Here is a 20852-nt window from a genome sequence, read left to right on the forward strand (position 1 = left end):
AAATTTTTTTTCTACTTGTCTTTTTCTTTGCACTTGTGTGTTGTTTGCTGCTGTTGTAAACTGTGAAATTTCCCGAAGGTGGGGTCAATAAAGTCTTATGTCATCTTAAAATAACATGTCCTAAGTAAAGAACAAATTGAACACAATAATCAAGAAAATGAACCAAACACTAAAGAAAATGAACCAAATAATGAAAAGACTGAACATAAGATGAAGAAAATAATAAAAACAATTAAGAAGATGAACACAATGATGCATACAATCAACAAAAAAACATAAAATAATCAAGAAAAAGGTTAAAAGGCACAAAAATTAGGGAACTGCCACAAAAGTAGCACTGGATAATAGAGATAAACAACATGGTCTAATAAACAAATACTGTGTGTGTGTGTGTGTGTGCGTGTGTGTGTGTGTGTGTGTGTTGCGTACATGTGACCCCCGTCCCCTCCAGGGGCAGGCTGGTGGACTCTCCGTGCAGGGCGTACAGGCGGATGTTGTAGGCCGTGTTGGGCGTCAGCTGCACCAGTTGGACATTATTAACCGGTCCGACGCGTACCTGCACAAAGACAGATGTAGAGCACACAGACGGGGTGAGATAAGGGGAGGAGGGGGGGGGGGGGAGGGGGAGGGGTGGGCACTGGTTTGTGTTTCTGGACTGAACAGCTGTTCAACAGACCTGAGCAAAGTCTGCTGGTGTCTGAACACAACACTGAACACAACACTGAACACAACACAACACTGAACACGACACTGAACACAACACTGAACACAACACTGAACACAACACTGAACACAGAACACAACACTGAACACAACACTGAACACAACACTGAACACAACACTGAACACAGAACACAACACTGAACACAACACTGAACACAACACTGAACACAACACTGAACACTGAACACAACACTGAACACAACACAACACTGAACACGACACTGAACACGACACTGAACACAACACAACACTGAACACGACACTGAACACGACACTGAACACGACACTGAACACAACACTGAACACAACACTGAACACAACACTGAACACAACACAACACTGAACACAACACTGAACGCAACACAACACTGAACACAACACTGAACACAACACTGAACACAACACTGAACACAACACTGAACACAACACTGAACACAACACAACACTGAACACAACACTGAACACAACACTGAACACAACACTGAACACGACACTGAACACAACACTGAACACAACACAACACTGAACACAACACTGAACACAACACTGAACACAACACAACACTGAACACAACACTGAACACAACACTGAACACAACACAACACTGAACACAACACCACACTAACACTGAACACAACACTGAACACAACACCACACTAACACTGCATACACACAACAACCTTAAACACAGACCCACTACACACACAGACACACAACACTGAACCTCAGACGCTGCAGGTCCATCAGAACCAGGACAAACAGACCCAGACCCAGTTTATTCCCAGACTGGTCTACACATTTAACTGAAAAGCTTCTTCCTCATTCAGCTACTAATTGTGTTAATTTCATGGGTTTTTTTTTTTACATATGTATGTGTTTTTGTACATAACTGAAAAAAATATTCATTCATTCATTCATTCATTCATTCATTCATTCATTCATTCATTCATTCATTCAAAAGGTCAGAACTCTGGTGTTCTTCTGCACAATCATGTCCAATAATGTGCATTAACTCTGTATAATGTAAATTATGTACAGTAATCATCTGTGATTACAATAACAATGTAATATTTATTCAATATTTATCAAAGATAAATGCACTATTGTTATATAGAATTGTTCATAGACAAACATACTGTTAATACTGGGTCTATTTTCATTTAGTTTTATTCTTATTTTACTTTTTGTAAACATTTCTATTCCATTTTCTTATTTTACATTTAGTTTTTGTAATTTTATATTCACTTTATTCTCATGTTCTTATGTATTGGTTTGTTTATTCATATTGTTGGACTGAACGCACAATGACAATAAAGGTCATTCTATGTGATTCGATTAGATTCGATTCTATGTTCAACTGTTCTTTAACTCTGTATTTCTACACAAACATTGTTCTTTTTTTGTTCTTTCCGAGTCCTTGTCTCCAGTTGGTTGTTGGAAACTCTTCAGTGAACAGGTTTTTAATTATTCTACATGTATGTGTATGTGTATTTGTATGTGTGTGTGTGTATGTGTGTGTATGTGTGTGTAGGTGTATGTTTATGTGTGTATGTGTATCTGTATGTGTGTGTATGTGTATGTGTGTATGTGTATCTGTATGTGTGTGTGTATATGTGTGTGTATGTGTATGTGTATCTGTATGTGTGTGTGTATATGTGTGTGTATGTGTATGTGCTCAGCTGTTTCCATTTGAGCAGAACAGTCAGAACCTGCACATGAACACAGAACCGGTCTGCAGCTGCTGTGGCGACTGGTTTGTATTCTTCTTCAAGGTTTTTGGGTGTTTGTCAGAGAACGTGTGTTCCTGCTTTTTTACTGTTTATTCCAGACAGGTTACATCCTCCGATATCACACACACACACACACACTCATTTATTCACTATAAAACACATGATGGAAATGCACAGAACGGGCCTTTTACTTTGTTTTCTCCTTTGTTACATTTCAACAGTTGACCTCAGATCCAAGTACATGAACGTACAGCGGTGTCGGCTGGTGAAAACAGTCATCTGAAGACGTCACAGAAGGCTTTTTTTATCGTTTTATTCATCAGTTTATAGATAAAGTTAGTTACAGTCATAGATCTAATGATAAATAACTGATATGATATTTAAATTATTCAGTAAAAAGGTTTAAAACTCACTATAAGTCAGTATTTACCATGAGTTCTTTCAGCAGCTGAATGGTCTTAGTGCAGGGGTGTCAAACATAAGGACCATGGGCCAAAACCGGCCCCCCCAAAGGGTCCAATCCAGCCCTTCAGTCCAAAACTTATACTTAAGTTATTAATGGTCTGGTTTTAGTCCAGGTTCCACATTCAGACCAGTATGCTCAGACCAGTAAAATAATAACAGAATAACCTATAAATAGTGATGATTCTAAAAAGTGTAAAACAGTAAAGTTACTTCAAAAATAGAAAAAAAAAACCTAGAAAAATTAGTGTAATTGTACCAATATTCTGCCTGTTATTAAATGTTTGGTGTATTTGTAGATCCACTGTGATCTGTACGTTATAATGAACATGTGGAAATGATAAACTGAGGCAGAATATTGGTAAAATTACACTTATTCATCTTAATAAATGTCAGTTCATGGTTGTTCATGTTATCCACATTTTTTTAAAGGATAGTTTGTAGTTGTCACCAAAGAGTCCAATCCAGGCCAATGGGAGGAATGTGTGAAATAATACTGAAGATATTAACAAACAAGGATGTTCAAGTCATGTAAGTTCAGCTTCCACATTCAATGTGAAGTGGGTCAGACTAATTAATACCATCAGAATAATCTATAAATAATAACAAATACAACATTTTTCTCTTTCGTTTAGTGTAAAAAAACGAAAATTATGTGAAAATGTTTATATTTCCAAAATATCACCGGCTGGAGAGTCTGCTTGTGACCAAAGGGTCGCCAGTTCGATTCCACGGACTGGCAGAAAAAGTTGTTGGCTGATGTGCCCTTGAGCAAGGCACTTAACCCCCCCATTTGCTCCCTGTGCACCTGCTATGGCCAGCCCTCTGCTCCCAGTCTGCAGTGTGTGTTATGTTCCTTCATGTTCTAGAGATGGGTTAAAAGCAGAGGTTAAATGTCAGTGTGTGGTTAAAAAAATGTACGATATACTGACAATAAAGGATCTTAATTTAATTTTAAAAATGTAATTAAAAATGTACTTTAATAATTTAACAAAACAAAGTGTAACTGTATCAATATTCTATTCTGTATTCTGTAAATTGGCTTAGAGTCTGATTTTGACCAACTCTATATGTAAAGTGTCATGAGAAAACTTTTGTTATGATTTGGCGCTATATAAATAAAATTGGATTTGATTTGATCAATATTCTGTCTGTTACTATATGTTTGGCGTATTTGTAGATCCACTGTGATCTGTATGTTACAATGTACATGTGGAAATGTTTATGAGTTGTCAATATTTATAGATTAATTATTTTGATATTCTATTCTATTCTATTCTATTCTATTCTATTCTATTCTATTCTATTCTATTCTATTCTATTCTATTCTAGTATTTTACTGGTTCTGACCCACTTCAGATTGAATGTGGAACCTGAACTAAAAACATCCTTGATTGTTAATGTCAATAATACAGGTGTAATTTTTGCATTTCACAAATTCATCCCATGGACTGAATTGGACTTATTGGTGGCCCAGTTATGGTCCATGGGCCGTATGTTTGACACCTGTTTTAAGGTCTGATGGACTTTTGGTATCAGCAGTCGTCCGTCCATTGTCTGTAAACAATTTTTCCATAATCTTCTCTGAAACTGTCAGTCAGAATGTCTTGATATTTATTGTGGAATATATTTGGGGTAAGGTCTACCAAGATTATTCAAAGAATTGAGAAATATAGGTTTTTGGATTTTTTATGAATTTTTGAAAATTTCAAAATCCCCATTGGTTTATCGAAGGAGACATTTCAAAGTGCATTAACTTCAAAACAGTTGAACATAACGATTTAATTACTATTGACAATAGATAGGAAGTCACATATGGGCTTTTATGTGGTGCTGTGACCTTTGACCTTGAGTGACCTTAAAAGGTCAAACTCAGACCGCAGATTTTGGCTATCCATGTACATGTATAAACATGTACAAGCACAAGATGAAAAGAAACACGACAAAAGTCCGTTCTACAAGAAGTTTTTCGAAATTTTCTGGAATGTGCAATAACCTGCTCTACCTCCCAGTACTTTAATTCAAATTTGGAATAAGTTGTTTTTACCATCCTGTACTTTTATTTATTTATTTTTGTCTGATCAGTACTCTATTTTACAAGTGTGTATTTGTGTTTGTCTGCGCAATAACCGTTTTTATATGTTGTAGCTGTGTTTATGTTTTTTTTCTGTTTTTGTTCACGTCTTTTTTTCTTTGGATTTCGTGACTCAGGGAAACGCACAAGAATTCCAGTGTACCTGTACTGCAATGCATCTGCGCAAAAGGCAAATAAAGTCTATTGTATTCTGTGTTCAAAGTCTGAGTTCAAAATGACCAGCATGTGCAAAACAATGAAATATACTAGTATCAATACTGATGACATGACCTTTGACCTCAGATGATCTTGAAAGGTCAAACAAAGGTCAGTTAATGTCTTTAAATATGCTGTTGGACTACAGGAGCCTTGGTCCTATTTTTTTTTTTATTTTAGTCACCTTGTGTTTTTTGTTATTTGTTATTTTTAAGCCGTTATGTGATGCCAGGTGTTTTTTGTATATAAGACTGTTTTTTAAAGGACTTATCTGGTTAAATAAAGGTTAAATTCATAAATACAGAACATTATTTTACTGGTGCGTCCTACTTCAGATCATACTGGGCTGAACTGAAGTGCGTTCTTCCTGCTCAGGTGCATGTTTTCAGGTCCAGACCCCTCATCCTTTTACACGCCTTTAATTCGTCCACGTGTAGGAGAACACCTCCATCTGTTGGCTGCGTCTCATCCTGATGACTTCAGGCCATGAGCTAATCCTTCCCATGACCCCAGAGTGTGTCTGCGGGCTCTGCTTTCTGAAGGCCTGAGCTCAGCCCAGCCGCTAAAGTCCACTTCCTGCGCTCATATCGAACCGACATCTGGAAACTGTAAGGCGCCCTGAGCCCCCAGTCCCATCTCATAACAGCCAAGTGGAAATGCTGAGCACACAAATGAAGGGCTGTGTGTGTGTGTGTGTGTGTGTGTGTGCATGTGTGGCCCCTGTGTGTGTTTTCTCATGTTTAAGTGTGTCTGAACATGTGTGTGATACTAAACTGCACAAAACATGACGTAACATTAGCGGAGGTCAGCGATTAATTAGCGTCTGTTCACAGTCGTATTTCACAACAGGACGTATCAACACATCCACCTGCACAAACCAGCAGGGGTGTCCGAAAATATCGGTTCTGCAATATATCGCGATACGTCATTTCACAACATCCATCCATCCATTATCTTCTGCTTATCTGGGGCCGGAACACCCAGACTTCCCCCTCCCCAGACACCTCCTCCAGGGGACCCCGAGGTGTTCCCAGGCCAGCCCAGAGACATAGTCTCTCTGACGTGCCCTCGGTCTTCCCCGGGGCCTCCTCTCGGCAGGACATGCCCGGAACACCTCCCCAGGGAGGCGTCCAGGAGGCATCCGAAACAGATGCCCGAGCCACCTCAGCTGCCACCATATTGTGGAATTCAGTCCAACCCATGTCTGAGTCATTTTAGAAGCAAAGATAACAATTTAAACCGAACTAACCAATGCAATGATATTTATCATGTGTCCGAATACTTTTGTCCATATAGTTAATATCCTCCTGAGACCCAGCAATGCATTTTTGTCCTCTGTAGCGGACAAGAGTTTCACAGCTTTAAGATAAAAAATTACATAATGTCCACTGAAAAGGACATTATAATTTTAAAAAAAACTAAAAAATGTATCTGAAAAAACTGTGGCATCATTTTTCCAATTAAGGCAATTATTTAATGTAAAATGGCAAAAATGTTTACTTACTGATTGCCAGGAGGTTAAAATGGTAATGCTACGACACTTATGTAAAAAAAAATGTGGCTGATCTGTGATGAGGCACAGAATAAAGTGAATAAAAACACAGGTAAATAGTTTGTAGTGATCCAAACAGACGGGTTGATAGACGGTACCTCTTTGTCGTCCTTGGGCTCGGTGCCGTTGATCGGTCGGTACAATATCATGTATCCGGTGGCTCCTTCTGCCGTTTCCCAGCTCACCCTCATGGTGCTCATCGTCTCATCGTAAACGTTCATGTTCGTCGGTGCAGCCAACGGCACTGAGAATAAAAACCACCAGGTTTACAAACATATCAAACCACAGAAATCCAACCATGTAATACTGATTAAAAAGTGGACAGTCTGGGTCAAAGCAGGTACTCATATCACCAGCTGAAGTTTGTAATCTTTTGGGAATCAGAATACTTTTGCATTAAGGCTTTTTTCATATAAATGGACATTTATACTCAGTATGACAGTGTGTATCTACACACACATTTATACTCAGTATGACAGTGTGTATCTATGCAGATGATTCAACATTGTTTCTGTTTGTCAGTGGAGTTTTCAGTGAATTCCACCTGTTGAATGATGTGAATTATGTGCATTAAGTCGTGCAACAACAATGCAATATTTATATTTGTCCAAGCATTCATTCATTCATTCATTTTCTGAACCTGCTTTTATCTTCACTAGGGTCACGGGGGTCTTGGGCTTGGAGCCTATTCCAGCTACTTACAGGCAAAGGCGGGGTACATCCTGGACACTTCACCAGTTCATCGCAGGGCTGACATCCAAGCATGAATGTAATATTTGAATAGACGTGAGTTCGTAGATATATATACATACTGTTAATATTGTTAATATTGTGTCTATTCATATTTTGTCTATTTTTATTTATATTCTACTTTTAGTTCTGTTCTATTTTACTGTTTGTACAGTTTCAAATTCTATTTTCTGATCTTGTCTTTAATTTTTGTCATTTTATATTTGCTCAGTTCTTATTTTCTTGAGTATTGTTTTTTGTTTCTTTTTAAATTAATTTTGTTGCACTGACCGGAGTAGTATTGTATTGTGTTCTGTTCTTTTCTATTTTATTCTATTGTGTTCTGTACTGTTCAGTTCTACTGTGTTCTGTTCTATTCTATTCTATTGTGTTGTTCTGTTCAATTCTATTTTATTCTGCTCTATTTTATTATGTTTGTTCTATTCTGGTCTGCTCTATTACATTGTGTTCTATTCTATTCTATTGTATTCTGTTCTATTCTTTTCTATTCTTTTCCATTTATAAAAACTATACCTTGTCTGAACAAAAGAAAAAAAAAAGTATAATTACACTAACAGAAGACAAAATGAACGTCATTAGCCTCTATTCTATTCTATTGTGTTCTGTTCTGCTCTGTTACTCTATTCTCTTCTCTTCTATTCTACTCTTTTTGTAAATGACCATATTTCTTCCATACTTCTTCCAGATTGGTTCCAGATCTGTTCTGTTGTGGTGCATTTGACTCTAATCCCAAACTGACCAAATCAAAGGTGTTTTTCTGTGAGCGACACCATCATCTGAACGTCTGTTTAATCAGACCGCCATGTCTTCATTTCACTTTATTTATTTACTTTTTCTCTGAAGCCTGGTCTTCATTTTGCTGATGTTCGATCCTCACCAACATGTGCTTCAGTACACACAGGAGGCGTTCAAGGTTTTCATGGGTTTTTTCACACGGTTTTCAGACGCAGAAGGTTTTTACTGGATTTGACAAGTTAACAGGCCGCTGTTTAGACCCTGGACTGGACTGGAGAACCCAGACTGGATAAACAACCACTGTCCTCTGAGGTGAACTCACAGGCATTTTCTATGAGGAAACCTGTAAACTGTTGGATTTGTAAAAGAGTTGAATGTCCTGGAAGTTTTACCAGCAGAACCGCAGTGAACATCACCCCTAAAAACCACATCAGAGGTGTTAAAACTCATGTAGTTCAGGTTCCAATAAGATCTAAAGTGGGTCAGACCAGTAAAATAATAACAAAATAACATGTAAATAATGACAACTATAAATATTTATCTTTGTTTTAGTGGAAAAAACATTAAATTATGAAAATATGTTTTTTTAAAAACCTATCCTTCCACAAAAACATGTGAATAACCTGAAAAAACTGGCATTTCTAAAGAAAAATAAGTGCAATTTTAACAGTATTATGGCTCAACTTATCCTTTATACATATACATTACACACAATGTTACACAAACATTTAATAACAGGCAGAATATTGTTAAAGTTTTTTGAGTTTAATTTCTACTCTATTATATCTCAGCTTATTATGAACACAATTTACAGATCACAGTGGATCAAACACACAAAACATTTAGTAACAGACAGAATATTGGTAAAATTGCACTAATTTTTCTCTACATATTTCAAGTTGTTCATATTTGTTCAGCTTATTCACATTTTATTGTTAAAGGATAGTTTGGAAATGTAAATATTTTCATAATTTAATGTTATTTTTTCACATCAGATCAGTGGTTCCAACCTTTTTAATCTCTTGACCCCCAGACATTCAAAACTGAGCCTTTTTTTTTTTTTTAGCTAAAATTAATTTGTTTTTGATCATGTAACAGTTTTCTATACTATGTTGCAAATAAACATCAATTTTAGACGACATTTAGTCTATATAATGTATATTACTATGGATTTGAAAGACAAACAGTACCACAGTGCTTCAGTTTCAGCTTCACAGTTTGTCATGTCTTCTATGTATTGTGATTGTCTCTCTCAACTCACCATATATTGTTTAATTAGTAATTAAAAAAAAAAAAAATGTATCAATTACTAGAAATTCTGGGTGACCCTATTTTAATTCCAGGTGTCCCCTCAGTTGAAAAACACTGCATTAAATCAAGAAGAAAATTTGCAGTTGTCATTATTTATGGGTTATTCTGTTACTATTTTACTTTAGCTCATATTGGTCTGAATGTGGAACCTGAACTAAAATGATTTTGACATCATTAACTGTTGATATATTGAATGTAATTTTTGCACTTCCCAAATTCATCCTGCATGAAGTTGCAAAAAAGTACATTATGAAAACATTTACATTTACAAAATATCCTTTAAAAAATGTGAACAACATGAACAACCATGAAGAAACTGACATTTATGAAGAAAAATTAGTGTAATTTTATTAATATTCTGCCTCAGTTTATCATTTATATATGTACGTTATAACATACAGATCACAGTGGATCTACAAATACACAAAACATTTAATAACAGACAAAATATTCTTAAAATTACTCTGATTTTTCTTTAGACATTTCATGTCGTTCATGGTTGTTTGTTACATTTTCAAGTAATTTTATTTTTTTACACTTAAAGACAAAAATGTGGACTTGTCATTATTTACGGTTATTCTGTTATTATTTTACTGGTCTGATCATACTGGTCTGAATGTGGAACCTGGACTAAAACCAGATCACTGTTAATAACTTCAGTGTAATTTTTGGACAGCAGGGCCGGATTGGACCCCTTTGGGGGGGCCAGTTTTGGCCCACGGGCCTTTTGTTGGACACTCCTGCACTAAGACTTAAAAGGCTTAATGCTGACAAAGTGCAGACAGAGTTTCACAGCGACTTTCTGACCCAGCTGAGTGTTAGTTTAAAGGAAACCACAGCCACCATACCCAAGAGGACGACAACAAAACAACAGTTATGGTTTAATGACACATTTATGATCAAATAAAGGAGATGTTAGGTTCTAAAGGGAAGAATAAAAGCACTAAAGCTGCACCGTTAACACGCTGTTAAATAATATGAGTTTATTTAGGTCCTATATACAGGCAGCAGTCTGCACACCGCAACCAGGAATCAGCTCACAGCATTGCATCATGGGACGGTGTTTGTATTCAGCACTTTATCGCCTCAGATCAGATGGTGCATAAACAGACGAAAATGGAGTAAACGAGTTCCACAGGCCAGTGTGAAAGAGGATAATGAGCAGAGAAATCAGCCTGTTTATGTCACTAAACATATGGAGGAAAAACAAAAAAAAAACTGTTTCCCATCAGAGTGAGGACGCCATCAGAGCGAGGACGCCATCAGGCTTTGATGCTCCTCTTTAATCACAACCCCCCCCCCAAAAAAAAATAAAAAATAAAATAAAATACAGCAAATAAATAAATAAAAAAAAACACACAATCACAACCCCAGTGGCGTCTGGTCAAAATGTCACATAAAATAAAAAAAAAAAAAATTAAAAATCCAAAAATAAATTTAAAAAACAGATTAATTAAAAATTTTAAAAATACAACTCCGAATGTGCTTCTAATTCTTATTCTGACTTATTCTGACTCTTATTCTGACTCAAATTCTTGTTCTGACTCCTATTCTGACTTTTATTTTGACTTTGACTCTTATTCTGCCTCTGATTCTAACTCTTATTCTGATTCTGACTCTGACTCTGACTCTGACTCTTATTCTGATTCTGACTCTGACTCTTATTCTGATTCTGACTCTGACTCTTATTCTGATTCTGACTCTGGTTGAACTTGACAGTAGAGTAAACATATATTCATCCAGTCTGGGTTAAACTGATGCTTTTCATCATCAGTTTTATATTTCAGTGTTGAAAAGGATGTTTCAGACGTTTCAGTATCTGCTCTTCTTTTGTCCGCATCATAACAATGCACTGCATTGTGGGTAGACTGTTACCACATTACACAGAGTGTTGCATTCATGGTCTGAAACAATGTAGGAATTTCTGAAATGTTGTGAATGGAGTTGCCCTCTGCGGTTCTGGTTCGACCCACTCATGGTTCGGTTCTGGGCTGGTCATTGAAGGGGTCTGATCTACAGGAAGTGGACTACAGAGGAACTTACGGGTGGTCTCGGTGCCCGTCAGGGGTTCGCTGCTCTCCTCTCCGATCAGGGAGTAAACGTTGACCACGTACTGGGTCAGTGGGTCCAGCTTCTCCAGGACGATGGTGGGAACCTCCCCGTCCACCAGAACCTGGAACACAACAAACACAACAGGTCACGGAGCGGTACACTGAGGGTTCACCAACACAGAAGATCAGAGGGGTCAGTTTAGTTCAGGGTCCACCATTCATCCTGGTTTTAAGACCTTTTCCGTTCTAACCCTTTAAACATGTGCTAAACTTACAGAACCTCAGCTGATGTATTGAGTGTTTGCAGATGTTTATCCTCAAACAGACTTGATGTCTTTAGATTGGACCTACAGACCCGTGGGAGCACTTTTCAAACTTTCAGATGGGTCCGTCAGGATCAGTCCATTAGTGTCTGGTGTCGGTCCAGGTTCTGAGTTAGTATGAAAACAGTGAACGCAGCGCGGTGGGAAAGTCTTCACCGAGGACAAACAGCATCACATTCCTGAACTGTTGGGCTTCGAATCAAACCCACAAACAAATGACAAACAAACATATGACATACAGTTTGTGGATTTGTGTTCAGTTAAAGGGTCTGTGTGTGTTCAGTAAAAGGGTGTGTGTGTGTGTGTGTGTGTGTGTGTGTGTGTGTGTGTGTGTGTGTGTTCAGTTAAAGGGTGTGTGTGTGTTCAGTGGGTTTGTACAACAGAACGGCTGCAGTTCAACCTGGATCTGTCTGGTATTAAAGTCACACAATCACACAAGTACATTTACAACTAAGGAATTTATAGTTTAGATTAGACTAGACTACATCGGATTAAATTAGACTATATTAGATTAGACTAGATTAAATTGGACTAAACTATATTAGATTAGATTAGACTAGATCAGATTAAATTAGACTAGATTAGACAAAATCAGATTAAATTAGACTATATTAGATTAGACTAAACCATATTAGACTAGATTACATTAGACTAAACTATATTAGATTAGATTAGACAAAATCAGATTAAATTAGACTAGATTAGACAAAATCAGATTAAATTAGACTATATTAGATTAGACTAAACCATATTAGACTAGATTAGATTAGACTAAACTATATTAGATTAGATTAGACAAAATCAGATTAAATTAGACCAGATTAGACTAGATCACATTAAATTAGACTAGATTAGACTACAACAGATTCAATTAGAACATTTTAGATTAGAATAAACCATATTAGATTAGACTGGATTAGATAAAACTAAACTACATTAGATTAGACAAAATCAGATTAAATTAAACTAGACTAGATTAGACCACATTAGACTAGATCACATTAAATTGGACTAGATTAGACTACATCAGATTAAATTAGACTATATTAGATTAGACTAAACCATATTAGATTAGACTAGATTAGATTAGACTAAACTATATTAGATTAGACTACACAAAATCAGATTAAATTAAACTAGACTAGATCAGATTAAATTAGACTAGATTAGATTAAATTAGATTATATTAGATTAGACTAGACTATATTAGATTAGACTAGATCAGATTTAATTAGGTTAGATTAGACCAGATTAGACTTGATCAGATTTAATTAGGTTAGATTACACCAGATTAGACTAGATCAGAGTAAATTAGACTAGATTAGATTAGACTAGACTAGATTAGATCTCTCATTTACTTTTCAGTGATAAATAATATAAATACGCTGCAGATACTTCAGAGTAACATGTTTCATCCTTTATCAGCTGGTTGTGTCTTTGCTAGTAATTTAAAGTAACAGATATTTGGGAAAATCATCCACTTTCTGACGCAGGAATATACGTTATATGGCCAAAAGTATGTGGACATGTTGAATTCAGGTGTTTCTTTTCTAACAGGGGTCTGGGATACAAAACAGTAATGACTAATGACAGAATTTTTCTCAACATTGATTTTGTTTTTGTTTCTTTTTCATCCATGACTATGGTTTTCCTTAAAGTTTAATGCTAGATTTTTCTTCCTCAGTGAGATGTGATGAAATTAGATGGTTAGTTGTGGTAGAAAATTATTACTTACAGTCAGAGCAAGAAAAATATTAAAGAAATTTAGAGGAAGAACATTTAAAATCATAGTATCATATATATATAAAAAAAACAACCTATCAGTGTTGAGAGAAATTAAGTCCAAACCATCTCTGAGGCGTTTTGGAAAGAAAGATAACAATTTAAACCAAACTAACCAATGAAATGTTATTTATCCCATAATATAAAACTATATTCTGATATTAGTCATTATTGTTTTGTTATAAAAACAAACACCTGAACTCAACGTGTCCACATACTTTTGTCCATATAGTGGATCTTTTATTTCTGACTTTTATTCAGTAAAAGGACTGATTCTGTCCCCAATAATCCTAATATTAAGATATCTGATCACTAATAGTTTTACTCTGAAACCATGTTCATCTTTTTCCACCTTCTAAAAAACATACAGGGCATATTTTTCCATTATGTCTACATTCCAGATGCTTCTACTTTTATCCATTTTTTTTCTCCTTGTCTTCAGTTTCTCGTATTTTAACGCCTGCCTTAAATCACCGGAGATAAAATCTTTAGCTAAATATTAATCCTATAAATATCGTATATCATGCGTTCTTCAAGCGCCGCTGTCCAATGTAAACACGTGCAGAGCCGGTGTGAGGTCTGTAACCGTTGAAATTCAAGTGGATTCAGTGGAAACTCTGCTGGATCTCAGACCGGTCCTGTTCTAATCACACCAGGGCCAATAAAAGCACAAAGGATGGAAAAGACCCAGCGCTGCCTTTTTTTAAGACGCCACTGACAGGAGGTTAAGTGTAAACTAAACGCAGGTTCACCGGAGCGACTGGGATCCAGATTTCAACTCCTGAGGGCCAAGGAACCCGAATCAAAGCCAGACCCGGGTATCATGAAGACCGGGTCGAAAGCTGGCGCGTGAGAGTTTGATGACACATATCAGCTGAATGGAACAACAGGAGGTCATTTAACTATCAATTAGCCTGTTTTTCAGTCCAACCTGTCATTATCTAAATTCCCAGGATGTAGTAAAGCTCACCTTTTAAGTGCTTTATGTTTTACAGACATAAACAAACACAAACAAACAAAAGGACGATCTGTTACCCATTAAGCCGTGGCAAATTAATAAGTAAACAAGACGCTATTTGATATTCACAGGCTCATCCAGTGTTGGCAGATGGTAGAAATAAAGAGGCACATTAAAGCAAAAAAGTCTATGAGGAGTTATGGAAGAGTCTGGAAGGAAGAGGTCGTATTCACAACAGAGAACCTGCACATTTGTCTAAATATGCAGTTGAGTCAAGGATAAACGCTCCAGTGTCCAGACTTATGTCCATATTTGGATTCAGCTCTGTCCTCGTCCACTGTCCTTTCATTACAGATTCCAATATGTACCAAGGTTTTGAAGTTTTCATTATAGTTTAGTTTTATTTAGTTTTGACTTTTTTTTCTCAAATTTAGTTAGTTTTAATTAGTTTTCTTTTTTTTTTCTTTTTTTTTTTTTAAATGCTTAGTTTTAGTTTAGTTTTAGTATTAGTTGGAGTTCAGTGGTCTCTTTTCTCTTCTTCTCTGTCGTCATATTCAAATAAATCCCAGACAGGACTCTGCTGCTTTAGTCTCCATGTTTCCAGGTAGAGTGGGGACCAGAAGACGACTGGAAACCACAAGTGAACACAAGTGACGGACCCTTAAATATCATAAGGTGACACTAGCTAAAATTGCTAGAGCGAAATAAATAGCTTTCGCATCAATCCGACTTTGACAAAGACAAAAACGAAGGGAATTTTATCCATAATTTTTATCCATTTTAGTTAGTTTTGTAAACACACAATAAAGTTTCAGTTAGTTATCGTTTTTTTCTTTTAATTATAGTTTTTATTTATGTCAGTTAACGAAAAAGTTTTTTCAATTCTAGTTTTCGTCATTTCGTTAGTTTTCGTTAACAATAATAACCTTGATATGTACATATGAGTCCTAAACATACATGTGCTAAATTAGATTATATTCTATTGTATTCTGTAGTGTTGTATTGTATTCTGTTCTACTGAGTTCTATTGTAATGTGCTGTATTCTATTGTATTGTATGGTATGCTTTTGTTTTGTATTGTATTACATTGTATTCTATTGTATTAGATTGTATTGTGTTGTATTCTATTATATTGTATTGGGGCTGCAACTAACGATCATTTTAATAATCAATTAATCTGTACATTTTTAGCTTACCGGCCAACAGGCCGTAAGTTATTGTCGTCATGCAGCGTCTGTCGTCCGCTACAAAAATTTCAATCGTCTTCTTCTCTGAAACTACAACTCCAATTGACTTCAAACTTGGTATACAACTTCTGTATGATGATGTCAACACAAGGTATTGAAATTATTTCAGTCCAGATCTGATGCTGGATTTGGTGCGACATTGAAAAATGTCCCCATTATAACAGATAGGAAGTGGATTGATCCAGTAAATCAGTATCAATGATATCAAGTGTGAATTTGAATTTTTTCCAGATCTGATTGGAATATGAGCAAAACATGGACTATTTCTGTAATAGAATAAATACACAGAACTGGGGGAAAATAAATGGATCTGGATACATTTCCCAAAGCTTTGAATTTGGCCGGTAAGCTCCAGGGACATTGGTCCTAGTTTTACTAATTCTGGCAGATTTACGTGGGTGTATTTTTTATACAGCAATGTTCATAAATATGCATGGTCCCTATTAAATAATAATAAACAGTTTTACACTGTAATTTTACTTTTTTTTTAACTCTAAAACATAGAGAAAAGTTTATATTTTTCATTATTTATAAGTTGTTTTGTCATTATTTGACTGGTTCTGACCCGTTTTACATCATATTGGTGTGAATGTGGAACCTGAACTAAAGGATGTCTGTCTAAAACCTGTCCTCGTTTGGTTCTCTCTGACGTGTTTAAAGGTTCATCTTCTTCCTGGTCATCCTCACCTCATTCAGGGGTCCTCCGCTGGCGATCATGTAGGTGAGGCGGTACTTCTCCACGGGGCCGTCGGGGGGCGTCCAACTGGCCCTGAAGGAGTAGGGGGTCACCTCGGAGGTCACCAGGTCGCTGGCGGTCTCCGGTCCACCGCCTGAAAGCCAACAAACAGGAGGATGGGATCTGATCCGACACGTCAAGTATTTCACATGTGAACCCCGGCGCCACAAATCTGCCCTGGTCGCCGTGACAACAGGCATCTCTTCAGCCTGAGCTCTGCTGTAAATCACCTCTGCGTTTCCTCCTAAAACTGATTTACAGACGAAAAGATCCTACGACCTCAACATCCACACCTTCAGAGGGTGAGAACGGAGACATTTGATTCAGTCAGGGTGATTGGGTGGAAGAAGCTTGAGTTTTATTTGCACATGTTTTAAGATAAGATAAAAATAAGATCAGATAATATAAAATAAGAGGAGATAAGATAAAAATAAGATAAGACAAAAATAAGAAGAGATAAGATAAAATTAGATGAGATAAGATAAGTTATGATAACATAAGATAAAATAAGACAAGATACGATAAAATAAAATAAAATAAGACAAGATAAGATAAAATAAGAGGAGATAAGATGAGATAAAAATAAGATAAGACAAAAATAAGAAGAGATAAGATAAAATTAGACAAGATAAGTTATGATAACATAAGATAAAATAAAATAAGACAAGATAAGATAAAATAAGATGAGATATTATTATACTATAATATTCAATTAATTAAAATAAAGTGACCATAATTTTCCCTGAACATTACAGCTTTCAGTGTTTTTCGTGGCAAAACTATCCTTCAGGGTTTTACTACCATGTATTTCAAGTAAGGTCCTGGATATACACTTATTTTATATCCATATTTATGTGAATTTAAGTTAGATAGTAGCTAAGTGTTTTGTTGTTGTTAAATAAACTAAGGAAAATGCTATTTTATTGAAAGCGAAGCCTTAAGTTCATTTCACACACAGGTCATACAGCCGCAGGAAAGCTAAAGAAAAGTGCACGATTTTTCAGTATTTTCATTTTTGTGCATTTTAAGTTCACAAATTTCAGGTTAAAAGAATGAAATTTATGCCATTTATGAGTCTTATCGGGTAAAAATTCTCCCCAGTTCATTTGCATTTTAGTTCCTTTGACTCATAAAACATGGTAAAACATTGTTCTCATTTCTGTCATTTGTTCGCTCGTCTATAATCTGGTCGTTGCTAGCAGCTGTCTGGAGGAAGCGGAATATTGCAGATATTCATGACTTTCCTCGGATTGAAGGTTTATGCCGCACTTCATAAACGTCGACGCCCCCCAGCACCTGTTAAAGCAGCCCAAAGCCTGCAGTCAAATCCACAAAACATTTTTTTACGGTCGTCTTAATAACTATGGTTTGGGAAATTCCGGAAAAGTTGAACTTTGTGAAGCCACTAAGTTTCCATCTCACCTCCAGGACACTAGTCATTACTCAGAGGCGTAAATCTGACTCAGCAGGATTTGCCCGCCATCAGCAGCAGCAAACATTGAGCCATGAAAATTTTGTGCAAAATTTACTGCAAAAGGAGTCAGATCCGAAACAATTCATCCTAACTGGAGCAGGTTTTAAAAGCCAGGTGGTGACTACATGTCAATGGTTGGAAAAGTAGGACTGAGCAGCTTTGAACTGGCTGAACTTTGACACTTTAAGCTTAACTAATGGACAGCTGCAAGATAAAACACAAAACACTGTTATAATCAACCCTTTAAAGACCACCATTACAACAGGCCCAGATTTATTCATGTTGTTTTTGCAAGAAAAGGGTCGGAAAATGTATTTTTTACAAAGACAATTTTCAGGAAGAACTTAACTTTTAATATCAGGCCAAACATTAACTCTATTACATGTAATAAATGCTTAGAACTGTGTGTTATAGCACAAAAAAACTTGAAATTTTGATCATATTTATTATGAAAAACAACTGTAAATGTTCGTAACAAAACTTTATGAGATTATAGAAATAAACTTAAACTCTTTTCCATGTGTTCAAACATTGTGGTTGGTTTACATCATTGTGTGGTCATGCACTCCTTCTTCTTTTTGGTTCTTTGGTGTCATTTGCATCCTGTGTGATAGCCTGTGTTCACTTTCTGTCTAGTTGTAGACAGTGGAGCTAAGGTCTGGTGGGGTTTGTTGTGGACCTAAGGAGGCGGAGCTAAGATCCAGTGGGCTCCAGTCCAATTGAACCTATAGAAATAATAGTCAACATTCAATGTCATTTCACCTCAGTTTAACATCTGATGAAAGTGAAGTGAAAAAACAACGATTTTACTCCAAAACCATACAAAAAAACGAAATGTTGATTTATATAGTGTTTGTCTAGTTTTCATATGTTATACTACTTTTGTGAAGAAAACTAATTGTTGAATCAATCTGTAATCTCCACATTTTAGTGTCAGTTTAGTGAAGGTGTGTTTTCACAAAATATTTCATGACCCATCCAGTGTCAGTACCCCCAATTCCAATTCATTCACCAACTTATAAACCTATATTTTGCACTCTTTATAAAACTGTCTAATTTGCACTATGCAAAAAACTCTATTTGCACTACAATACATATATATATATATATATATATATATGTATATATATATATATATATATATATATATATATATATATATATATATATATATATATTTTTTTTTTTTTTTTTTTTTTTTTTTTTTTTTTTACCGACTGTATTCCTGTACATATCCACCCACTGTATAAATACTTTAATTTGTACTTTCTGCACATATTCCATTGTAAACCCAGTGTAAATCTCCACCCATTGCTGTCTCTGTCTCCAGTGGACTGTTTGTCTATATTGTGTCTCGGTCCACATGTTGCTCTGGGTTCATGTCAGAACTGTAGGTCGTGAACACTGTTAAAACCGAAGTCAAATTCCTTGTATGTGTTCACATACTTGGCCAGTAAAGCTGATTCTGATTCTGATTTCACTTCTAAACGTCATCTTTAGGGTCCAGTATTTCCTCTCTGTGTTCCAGGACAGAAGAGTCTTTATTCTAGATGGTTCTGCACATGTTGATGAACCCATGGGGTATAAGGTTATATTAAACGGACAGTTCTATCACAGACTCCTAAGGGTTACATGAATGTATTTGGTTCTGTTGGCTGTGACACCATCCGCAGAGGTCAAAGGTCAGTTCTGTTCTTACCGGGGCCTTTGACGCTGTTGCACAGGTTGACAGTGAGGTCGTCCACGATGTCCAACAGGAACTGGAAGTCGTTGACGTTGTACATGTGAATATCGTCGGGGTCGGAGGCGATCGACCTCAGCTCATTCTCGTCTGCGTTTTTCACACCTGAGAAGGAAACGGACGATCGGACGAGAAAACAAGAAGGTCCAGATAAACAGGAGATGATTCAGGGATCGGACTGTGACATGTTTTCACAGACTGTAGAACATCTAATAAACTGAAAAACAGAAAAAAACACCTTCTGTATTTAACTGTTCAATAAAGTTTTAACCATATTTAAATACTATTTTATTTCATATTCAGCTGGTATCACCGTAAATATGGAAAGTATGGGCTTTAAGTTAAATATTTCTTAAAGTGTCCTTTGACCCACTAAAGCCCATAATCTGCACAGCGCTGTAGTAATGCCAAAATGTTTTTCATACGGTTTGTTTTTAACTATTTTACATTTTTTTGTATTTCACCAACTTGAGCCATAAACAAAAACACTGAACATATTAACAGTCACTGGGGTTTTAGTTCAGGTTCCACATAAAAATAACATAATTTATAAATAATCACAACTACACATTTCTTCTTGGTTTAATGTGAAAAAAATAACATTACATTATGAAAATATTTACATTGACAAACTATCCTTTAACAATAAAATGTGAATAACATGAACAAATATGAACAACCTGAAATGTCTAAAGAAAATTACATGTAATTTTAATAATTACCTCCGCCAAGGAGGTTATGTTTTTGCCAGGGTTTGTTTGTTTGTCTGTCCGTTAGTGTGCAACATAACTCAAAAAGTTATGGACAGATTTGGATGAAATTTTCAGGGTTTGTTGGAAATGGGACAAGGAAGAAATGATTAAATTTTGGTGGTGATCGGGGGTGGGGGGGGCGCAGACCAGAAAATTTCATCAAAATCTATCCATAACTTTTTGAGTTATGTTGCACACTAACGGACAGACAAACAGACAAACAGACAAACAAACA

The 20852-nt window shown here is 36.1% G+C and overlaps 1 protein-coding gene across 1 annotated transcript in view; it reads right to left on the minus strand.

The window, feature by feature from the left end:
* Positions 1-20852, minus strand: part of LOC115414887 (collagen alpha-1(XII) chain-like) — a 108660-nt gene that overhangs the window by 62195 nt on the left and 25613 nt on the right. The window contains 5 exon segments of the mRNA XM_030128248.1: positions 430-556; positions 6856-7001; positions 11597-11726; positions 16602-16744; positions 19824-19970. Of these exon segments, the coding sequence (XP_029984108.1) occupies positions 430-556; positions 6856-7001; positions 11597-11726; positions 16602-16744; positions 19824-19970 (693 nt within the window).

This window comes from Sphaeramia orbicularis, chromosome 24 (genome assembly GCF_902148855.1).
Source record: "Sphaeramia orbicularis chromosome 24, fSphaOr1.1, whole genome shotgun sequence".
NCBI classification, from domain to species: domain Eukaryota; kingdom Metazoa; phylum Chordata; class Actinopteri; order Kurtiformes; family Apogonidae; genus Sphaeramia; species Sphaeramia orbicularis.